General features: G+C 34.6%; 1 protein-coding gene across 1 annotated transcript; it reads left to right on the top strand.

The window, feature by feature from the left end:
- Positions 1-796: 796 nt before the first annotated feature.
- LOC117394295 (uncharacterized) lies at positions 797-11,424 on the top strand. The gene is made up of 9 exons (XM_033992422.2): positions 797-986; positions 3,752-3,862; positions 4,224-4,325; positions 5,309-5,383; positions 5,685-5,750; positions 7,850-7,915; positions 9,577-9,633; positions 10,543-10,641; positions 11,097-11,424. Exons 1-9 carry the CDS (start codon positions 822-824, stop codon positions 11,109-11,111), a joined length of 756 nt encoding a protein of 251 aa, XP_033848313.1. The 5' UTR covers positions 797-821; the 3' UTR covers positions 11,112-11,424.
- Positions 11,425-11,559: the final 135 nt, after the last annotated feature.

Here is an 11,559-nt window from a genome sequence, read left to right as displayed (position 1 = left end):
TCCCAGGACTCAAGGGAAGTCGGCCAGCTAGAAAGGGGGCGGAATTCCGGTGCATTAACTCATCGACCAGGAAGGGAAATGATGTGGCAGTCGCAGATTGGAGGGGCGGCTACACTCGTTTACCAAGGGGAGAGACGCAATCTTTTCCTTCGCTTTGGTTTATGTTATTGAACCTGAAAGGACCCGTAAGAGACCCAGTGATAAGACGTATCGTTAGTGTTTTGTTTGTTTGTCTATAATTCTCTTGTTTGTTATTATTAGACGGCTAACACGTTCCGGAGCTGTCGTCAAGGGCCACCACAAAACTCGGAACAGCACTGCACGACTGTCACGTTTAAACCTGTATTGCCCACCACAGCACTACTGCACACATGAATGACTGGTGACCATGTTAGTATATTGTGGGACGGATATTTGTGTTTATTATTTGGGACTGTTGGTATTTATTCCATGCACACATTGCTGTGTATTGCCGGGGATTATTATTTGGTCACCAGACCTGGATATAAAATAAAACCTTTTTCCAAACTGGATTACAAACCTCTCTGTCTGCTTAATTACGCACTGCATCACTCCTGCCCCTGTACCCAATCAACCACTTTGCCACAGCTCTGTATTTTCTTTATTTCCTACTATTGGCTGACATTATGGCACAAAACTCTACTACTAAGGCAAAGGTCAGAATGGTAATGATTAAGCCTGTGTTTATTTCTGTAGGACTTGCATTCCGTAAATTCCAAGACCTTTCTTTTCAAATCTGGACTTCATTATCTCTAAAGTATAAAACACCAACCTGAACTGCCTTTCAGCAGCAATTCACTATGGAACAGATCCTAGCAGTACTGCTCTGTTTACAGAGTAGCCTGCTTGTTATTGCCTTTCAGTGTTCAGACAAAGTGATCATCTCAGCAGTGAAAGAATACAATGTGGAAAATACACACAAACATTGGTTTGACTGTATAAAAGTGAACACCGTAGATTCAGAGGTAAGGCATTTTACTCTTTTATAGATGCTAGATTATTATATATTTATTTTTTAAGATATTTGTAGACTTTGTATAGTTGATCTAATTTGTCCAAACCGTTGTTGTTTATTTTAAGTTTAACATACCAGTAATGTATTTTTGTATTGTAATGGTGTAACCTAGACTCGCTTCCAGAAGCAGTCATTCGGGTTTTGGGTAGGCATCCAGAAAGTAAGAATATCAACGCTCTAGATCCAGGGGTCCACTTTGGTGGTTAAATGAAGAAATGCCAAAGGGAGGAGGGAGGGAGGGAGGGAGGGAGGGGGGTAACTGCTGGGTGATTTCTAAGTGTGAAGTTTGTAAAAGACAAAACAGAAACAAATATTTGACTCTGTTTTTTTCTACCAGTACATTTTAAAGGGGTGTTTTAACTTGAATATGTTTTATTGCTTTTCCCATTAGGGAGTTAATTGTCATAATGTCAAAAAAGTTCAGTCTCCAAGAACACTCAGACGAAAGCCATTTGGGTCAAAAGCATGTTTAAGTACATGTTTAATATATATATATATATATATATATATATATATATATATATATATATATATATATATATATAGAGAGAGAGAGAGAGAGAGAGAGAGAGAGAGAGAGAGAATTTACATTATGTACACATTCTAAGTTGGACCAATCAAATGACAGAAAATAGAATGTTTTCATTTTTTTAATTCTAATCTAGACATTTTCCTTCGGATTCCAGGGAGTAACACTGCAGTTAGTATAAGCTTTATAAAAGTAGAGGTACAGTACAGTTCCCTACGTAGGAAAATGTAATTTACATGAATTTACACAAATTAGCATGTCATGTGCAATAATTAATTATTAAAAAAATATATATATAGCATACAGCAGCCAAAAACAAGTACTGATGAGAATACCTCCAGCAACCAAACCACCAAGTTAGTTTAGCTGCTGGCAGTACAAAAGGTGTACCCCTGCCACACTACATTACTTTTACCTAGCTGTAACAATGGTTTGACTATAAAAATGCTGTATTTCAGTGCTGCTTTGCTCAATGGATCCCATTTCTACACCATTATTGTTCTCAATAATGAAAAGTTTTATGATTGTATAGCCTTTTTATAATTAAGTTGAGAAACGACGCTTTGGGAATCTATAAGCATAAAATAAAGCAATTTTATAGAATCAACATTCAACCTGTTTTCCCCTCTGAGATAATATGAAACCAAAGCAACATAATTCAGGCAAACAAGCTCCCTACTGCCATGAGTGGTGCCTCCTGCTTCGCCAGTAATAGCTTGGATATGCTGGTGCAGGGGTTACTGTATCTAGACAGGGTTTGTGTACCCCTCGGGATACTTCTAAAGTTTTAAGAATTACTGTTTGGTATTTGGTCCTAAACCAGCAGTTTGTCAGTCCCAGACTGTTGTGACACAAATTAGATATTAAATAAGTGGGGGAAAAAAGTTAATCACATTATTCTGCCTTTTATTGCAACCTTGGTACCATTCAATAGAATGAAAATTGTAAAGGGGTACTTGAGCTGAAACCTTCAGACAGAAGGTGTACAGTTTTAGAAAAAGGTTGAAAACCACTGTGTTAGAATCACAAGGTCTCTAGAAGTAGTATCATGGACAGTTAAAATTATCAATATTGGTGGTGGGTCCCCATGCCCAGAATTGTCCAATTACAGTCAATCCTCATAAATACAGATTTCAAGGGACCAGCAAAAAAAAAAAAAAGTAATTAGTATTATCAGGAATCTAAAGCCAACTGCATGCTGTCAGTTTCTATTGAAGTTACAGTAACACTGAAGTACAATTTAAATTACAGAACAATGAAAAGCATTATACATTTAAAAGTACTGTGCGTGTAATTGAAAAAACTGCTGTAAGTGAACTGCACTTGAAACTGCATGTACTATTCTGATTACATTTTTAAACCACAAAAACAAGGCGTCCTCAGCATCAGGGTATTGAGGAAATCAGAAACATTGACGACTTGCATCCACAGTTTGCTGTTCACAAACCTGCATTCATGTATCCTGTTTTTTTTAGAAGGGTGGACAGAGTGTTTTTCTTGTATGGTGGTGCATCATTCACTGCTTTCAACACCTCCACTTTCGTCTGCAATGATAGTGCACATTTTGCAGTGAGCACTATGGCAACTCGAAATGCATCACAGGATCTATAGTCCCCAAACAGCACTAAAATATAGTACAGAGGTGCTAATGTGGATGAAAGTTAATACATTTCCCAATATCCTTTTCACTCAGCGGTTCGAACTAGAGCATTTAGTTGTATTCACATTTTTCTTCCTTGAGACAGCTCCAAATTAATCGCACTGACAGGAAATTTGTTTTAAGTGAATTCGTATTATAAGAAGTAATTTACAATAAGCGACGGCTACATTTTACCGGAACCTTGAAGAAAATTCATACTCTCAGGAAATTCATCTAATTCAAGTTTGTTTTAACAAGAATTGACTGTAGTTCCATCTAAGGGCCTACTTGGATTTTGCAGGTCAAAGGAAATACATTTTTAATAATGCCGTCTTTGCAGTACTTGAGTCATGATAATTCTGTAGGTCTTCAGATACATAATTATCACCATGTATTGTAGATTCTGTTTTTGTTAACACATTATGCATATGCATCCCACCCTTTTAAATACAGCCTCTTTCATAATCACAACTTTTTTTGTAGTACTTCAGTTAGTTCAAGGACAAAAAATAGTATGATTTTTTTTTTTTATCATTTTGATTCACAGTTTCTCTCAGAGCCAGATTCTTTCTTAGTAAAGTTTCAAATTGGAGAGACAAAATGCAGGAAGGCACATTCAAACACAAGGATGTGCCCAGTCAAGTATGGCTTGAACGCGGTAAGTATGACACATTCTTCTATTAAGATTTGCAAATTAATATTTTAACACTAACACTTAAAATAACCAATGGTAGGTCCCACATCACCAATGGACTACAGTATCGTCCACATTAATCACTAAATCCTTTTCATGAAATCATTACCAGTGAAATTTGTAACATATGAAGATTTATTTAAATCAATATTTGTACTCCACTGGGCAGTACATTGAATTGTACTACATATGTTATGTTAAACGTTACTGTAAATAGATTTTTTTGTGATAAATATATACTTCTTGTAAAACTGACGCTGATAAACAGGATATTGTCTACGGCTTGTGTATGCATTCTTATTATTGTTTATTTTGTCAAAAATAGGTAATGGGGGACTGCAGTGCATTTGTTTCAGCAGTTAATAATGAAGAACTTCTCTATGTGTCTTGCAATCTTAATCATGGGAGAACCGGAGGAGCCATGCAGGTTTGTGTGGAAGAGTGTATTTTCTTACAATTCATATGTGCCAGAAGCTCCACAGTATACAAATTTTATGTAAATCTAAAGACAATCAATAAAGGTGGTAATTTTACAAATGTGTTTATTTTTTTGTAAAATAAAAAGTTCACAATAACCAATTATTATCCTGACACTGTGAACCTTGTCCATGTGTTTGGATCTTTAAAATACCTCTGATGCACTGAATTATGGTGCCTGCTCAGGGACAAGAGGCCTGGAGCTCTGTTCTTATTTCATTTTTTATAAGTCATTGAAATCTGGGGGACAGTTTAGTACTTAACTTTATACACTAGTACCAGTAACACAAAACAACTAAATGCATAGCTGGTAATAGATACATGTTGTAAATAGTATATTTTCTGTAACCACTGTATGGTTGTCAGATGCCATTTCACTTTACAGAGTATACACTAAGAATATAACCAATTTATAATTTGATGGATAACTCACAAGTATTGCTTTACACTGCTTCATGTTTTTGTTCATGACAAAGCTGGTATTTAAAACAGCTTTGTCATTTCAGTATCTCCCATATGGTATTTATAATGTAAACTTTACACTTTTCTATATTAAATGTAATTTGCCATGTGTCTGCCCAGTTCTGAATCCTGTCTAGATCTTTTTGAATGACCTTTGCTACTGCACAGTGTTTGCCACTCCTCCTATTTTTGTGTTGTCTGCAAATTTAACAAGCTTACTATACCAGAATCTAAGTCATTAATGTAGATTGACATTAATGCACAATGTACTCTAAAGCTACAAAGTACAGTCAGAATAGTTTATTCAATTACATCAGGACATGAATGTCTGCAGAAAAAAGCAGTTGTATAGATGAACCTTCTGATTGTTGGTGCCTATTAGGTGCCACCAATCATTCTTTCGTTGATATTTAGAAAAAAAAAAAGAAAAAACACGCCTAAAGTATTCACAACTTGTATTTTCTTTTTTAGAGTGGAAAAACAAAGCGAGGCATGCAGATGCATAGAAAGAATAAAAGGAAATATCGACCTGGAATGTTTTCTCCTGTGGGTATTGTTTGTATCTAATGGAGTGCTTGTTGCCTCATAACCCACCACATATAGTTGCTCACTTTTCTGCTACTGCCAAAGCCCAAGCTGCTCCATATAAACAATTCTGTTGAATTTTAAAGACAATATCAAACTGAAAACCTATCCCTATGCTCCCCCTATTGTGTTATTCATTATTTTATTATTGCCACAAAATAAACAATATCACCATCATTTATATTCATCACATCCAAGTTGCTGTCAACAAATCATTCTATTAATATAACCGTAACTGATGTATATTTTATTTTATGTTCAGGCATCCATAGTTCCCAGTGAATATGTGACTGCATCACTGCCAGTCCTTCCAGGATTGCATTCAGCTGTAAGTATAAACTCCAGAAATGGTATGGTAGTAGTGTAAATGGATTTTACAAATCCAGGCACAGTTCGTTACTGCCGTATTACCTGTTTGACAATGTGGGCAATAATTCTTACACTATCAGTGCACTAGAGCGGCCATTTTGAAAAGTGCTTTGAAACTGATTTTAGTTATAAGTGTAAAAAGTTGTCAGGATGTTAACAATGAAAAGAAAAATTATAGGTATGTTATTTAAACAGTTGTAGTAACACGTGGGCACATGTAATGCTATATTTTTTCAGAACACCAATTCAACTCAGATTTATTCCCAAGCTCGGTGGTATGTTTACATTTTTGGCTGCAGTCCCGCAACTGTACAAATAGTAGCAGGTGCACCATGATAAAAGATGCACCTATTATAGAGCTAAGTTAGACAATAGCTGTTCAGGTTACAGCAGCAGTGTCACCAGGGATGAATTAACTTATTGGCCTATCTGTGTTAGACATATTTCATTTTTGTATTTTTGACACTATTAAAGCATAATTTTCTATTTTTTATAAAATGCCTACTGCAACAATAATTGTATACAAATTACATACAAAGACTGCTCTCATTGTGAGCTGATCTCGTACCCTTCTCCTTACATAAGAACATAAGAAAGTTTACAAATGTGTCTTTTTGTATATTGTGCAATCAAGAAATAAAACACAACAGCATTTCACTTTTTTATTTATTATTATTATTATTATTATTATTATTATTATTATTATTATTATTATTAGTGTAGTGGTTGGGCAACTGCAACGAGGGACCCATGTGAAATGGACTTATGGACTTTGATTTGGACTGGGGAAGAGGATGGGCTTTTGCTGTTTACAATCAAGTGTAATGTGTTATATGTTATGCTCTACTCCTTGTGAGTGAGCGTTCGCCTGTTCGCCAGCTGAGATCATATATCTCAAAATCATATCCTGAAATTACTTCCTGTTCATTTAGAGATACCTACATGATTTATCGACATCTCTAAATGAATAGGAAGTCATTTCAAGATATCTTAGATTGAATTTCAAATATCTGGAATTCTTTTCCAGATATCTCTAAATTTATTTTAGATATCTTAATATTATTTAGAAATATCTTTAAATATTTGAAGATATCTTGCCATAAAACACAGCACAAAAAATTGCATGTTAGAGCATGGAAACCACAGAAGTGAAGAAAATATTTTTTCAAATTCTGTCTTGCCCAGATATTTGCATATTTAGAAGCATATAGGAGTATTATTATTATTTATTTCTTAGCAGACGCCCTTATCCAGGGCGACTTACAACTGTTACAAGATAGCACGTTATTTTTACATACAATTACATTATTTTTTACACATTATTTTTTTTTACATACAATTACCCATTTATACAGTTGGGTTTTTACTGAAGCAATCTAGGTAAAGTACCTTGCTCAAGGGTACAGCAGCAGTGTCCCCCACCTGGGATTGAACCCACGACCCTAACTACTACTCCACACTGCTGCCCAGTGCTCTTCATTGTTGTGGTGGATAAACGATAGGCTGTATTGTTTTTACATTGTAGAAGAATAATAGGTAATCTCAAGAATGTAAAAAAACATTAATAACAAATACATTTGGAAGATATGTGATTTTAATAAAAAGCAATGCCTACTGCATGTTGTATTTTTTTGTCTTAATTCATTCTTTTATATGACAGGCTACATTATGTTTCTGTTGCTGACTCTTGAATGTGTGAAGGTCTTAAATGCATTTAGGGGCAAACAGTAAAGGGGAGAACACAGTTTATTTTGAATGTGTGCTTTCCTATATTAAATATGTTAAGTTTTGTGTGAAAAAAACAATGACATTTTTTTTCTACACTTCACTCAAACAATGGCTGAAGATGTACATATAGCTTACAGCTGGAATGTTATATTTAAATGAATAAAATAAATAAATATATGTATACACAATTAATAACTCATCAAAATATGTTTGTATTAAATATTTTTTCATAAAAAACCCTAATTGCAAAATATGAAGTTTTATTACAGAATTTGTAGCATCCAATCATTCCATGCATATAACCATAACTGATGTCTGCTTTATTTTTAGGCTGAGCTACCCATATTTCCCATTGACCCTACAGATCCTGTAACACCACCAGTGATTGATCCAGCTGTGAGTATAAACTCCAGAAATTGTTACTAAATGGATTTTACAAGTCCAGGCAAGGCATAGCTTTGAGTATCACAATTTAAACCATCGACATGCAGGGTTTCAGTTAATAAAACACTGTAATTCCATTTCTATGCTAATACAGTTTCATGACGGATAATTATATGTACTGTATGTAGGATAATCTTGTGTTTTGTTTAATACACTAAGGAATGCCTTTTAAAATTGGAGAAGTCTGTAGATTGATTTGATTTTACTAAATTAAAATTATCTCACTGTTTACAGTTACATGTGTATGAGGAAAATCAAAATGTCAATTGGCATCACTTTTTTAGAGACACAAAGTGATCTTTGGCAAAATTAAGAAATACAAAACTAAGTCGCTGTGTTTTAAGTGACCCAGAACTTACAGCAAAAAAGCTGTAAGTGGCATATTAGTCTATTTACATTTCAAGCTCATGTTTTGGAAGTTTATTTGTGTGGTAATTAACATTTATAAATTCATTTGACTGAAAGAGAGGCCTCAAACTTGTTGTCTCCTTTGCTGAAAGTTCCACTGGGGACCAGCAAGAGCTGGGATTTGGAACACACATTTAATTTTGTCTTAGTGGGTACCAGCTGGGATCTAACAAGATCATCACCATCATTACATTTTAACTATACATGCAATCTTATAACACAAACACATTCTCAAATAAATTACTTTAACATTCATACATAGTATAAATCTAAACCCACAACCCAAACCCATAGTAATAAATATTACGTACTAGGGATAGAATGATAACAAGTCTATGCATGGTCAACTTTTTTTTGAGTAGCTCCAAAAACTACGAATTCTGAATTGCTTGATTGATCAAGAAATGTCACACAAGTACTATCCTTGGGTCCCCTGGACCCAAATACCCAGTCTGTTCAGAAACTCATAGCGAGTCCAGCAAGAGCACTAACTTGACATGAAACTGCTAGAGGGTACAGCGAGTGGCTGCACATAACAGAACAACAGTGGGGATTATAAAAGTGCTCTGGGTCCACAGGACCAGTGGATACTTTTACGAGTTAACTATATAACAGTCTGTTATACATAACATTGTGAACTGCCTTGATTTTGTATCAATCGGCACCAAACCTGTACTTATTTATTTATGTATTCATGGTAATGTATTCAATTAACGATTAGCTACAATACCGCAGAACATGGAAGTTATGTTAAAATAAAACAGAAGGCAAAAAATATGTTTTACATCAAAGCACACATATTTTTAATAGTTTTTCAGCACATGTTGTTTTACATATGTGTATGTAAAACATGAAAATTCACAAAACTTTTATTTTACTATTCAATCCTAGCCTCCTATATATGTTTAGGGTTCCATTTTACTATAATCTTTCACTTCCTGTGCACTTATTACTTATTATGAGGACCCTCTGCATGTGCCTGCACTGGTTTTCATATAAAGTATGATACTTGAATATATGATTCTAGTTTACAAATACTCACTCTTGTAATTGGCTGGCAACCCCTAGATCCCAATGGATGAGGCAGTGTGCAAAAAATGTCTTCTTTATCAACAGGGATTACATTATAATGTTTGGTTTTTTTTTATTTGTTTTACATTTTACTACTGCTACTAAAACTCCTGTAATAATATAATCTATTTTAGGGTAAAAAGAAGCTACATGGTCACAAAAAAAACAAGAGAAGAGGACATACATCAATTGTAAGTAGATAATTACTATTTCCAAAATAACACTTAATGAGAATTTCTTGACCGTGTGTTTGGAAGGTTGGTCTTGTAGGTATAAATAAAGAAAGGAACCAATTCCTGTGGGAAATAAAGGTCAATATTTTTTTTTTTTTCTTTGGTAATTTACATGTAAATTCTACTTCAAAGTAACAATATATACAAATTATTCTATGGATCTGAAAAAAGACATTGGCTCACCACTAGACTGTGGACTTCTATTATTAATAATTTGTCTAAGGTTGAAAGAATTAGGCAAAACCAGCAAACTTGGTCAGCACTTGGTCGCCAAAAAAGTTCAACTGTAAGCATCAGATTTAAATGTCTCTGGAACTCCAAGGCCCCCTAGAAAGGTAAAATAAATATATACTGTTTTCAGTACCTCTGATTGCCTGAAACAGTATTTCAATTCATAGTTAATAATTTATTCAGAGCGTGACCTGTGTTTTCACAGTATGGTAAAAGGACAGTACTCTCCCTAGTGGACAATTTTTTTTTTTTTTTACCAACATTCATTGCATCATAAATACAGAGAATACATTTAAATACAGAATTTAGGCATACCAAAAAACAGTCTTGTCTATGCTACTAAGTTTGAATGGTCTGCCCCAAAGTCCAGCAAATTTCTTGGTTCTGTATGTCGAGTGAACAACAGGGATTAAAAAAGACACTGACAAGTAGGACAATTAATCATTTTTATTGGAAACAAATTATTGCAGCTGAAATAAGTTTATATTATCACCCAAGAAAACTGAATGAATTTTAAAATATTTTTTTGTGTTGTTTTTCTACATACCTTACAACTGAGTTTGGTGTAGTCATGGATACATTAAAAGAAAGTGAAGAATTTGAACAAGGCTATTATTGTTCTTGGTTTTCTTGCAGAGTGAAAAAGTCAAGCGAGGCACAGAGTCAACGAAGAATAAATCCAAGAAACCACCTCGTCCAGGATCATTTAGCGCAATGGCAGGGGTGGCATTTTATGTAAGCACCAAATCTACAGACACCCTTTTTGAACAGCATCTATCCCTCTTGTCAGACTTATCAGCACAAATCAGTGCTGTCCTGTGGCTGTCCATAGTGGCACTACAACCTACTGACTTTTTTGTTTTGCACGTTTTGTATAACTAGACTGATCTCACAGCAACAGGATTGTCCTCGAAATACAATGTGCAGCACATGAAAACCAGAGGCATGAGTAGAACCAGAACATTTTAATAAACGTTGTAAAAACACCTATACTGATCAACAATAGGTACAGTGGCCAACACCTTAAGATCAAGCTTCACATTATTATGAAAAATGAAAATAATTAAAAATGACGTTTTCCTACTCATAGTATAGCTTTACAGATCATACTGACAAGTGACAAGTTTATTACCCTTGAATGGTCTTTTCTCCCTATAAATCGAGTCATTACTGCTCTTGTTCTCTTTCAGGGTAGAGCAGCCTAACAAGATGTCCCGACAAGGAAGTGAAGTGAAGGCTTCAAATATAACCACTGAACAGCAATGGTAGCTAATGTGTTTACAGTAAATAAGAAAGCGAAGGCAACAAACCATTGAGTCCTTTTTAGCAATAATGTACATATTTTTTTAAGTGATAGTAAGTAACAAAATAATTTTTTGTGCAGTTCCATTTGATGTGTATGTCTCAAATGTCCAGTTTTGAAGCCCATGTTTTTTTAAACAGGTATTTTCACTTTAAAACATGACAACTGGTACTTCCCTTGGTAATTAAAACCTTTATTTGATATTAATGATTTCAGATAGTGTTGTACTTGCTTGGTCATTTCACCTGGAGGGTAAAATTGTCCCCACCCCTTTAATGGCTTATTTCCTGTATATAACCAATCAGCTGCTTCCCCTGTTGACTGACATGCTTTTAGCTAGGAATGTCCTA

This window comes from Acipenser ruthenus, chromosome 3, assembly GCF_902713425.1.
Source record: "Acipenser ruthenus chromosome 3, fAciRut3.2 maternal haplotype, whole genome shotgun sequence".
Classification (NCBI taxonomy): Eukaryota; Metazoa; Chordata; class Actinopteri; order Acipenseriformes; family Acipenseridae; genus Acipenser; species Acipenser ruthenus.
Note: the sequence above shows the minus strand (reverse complement) of the source record. Positions and strands in the feature narration are given on the sequence as shown.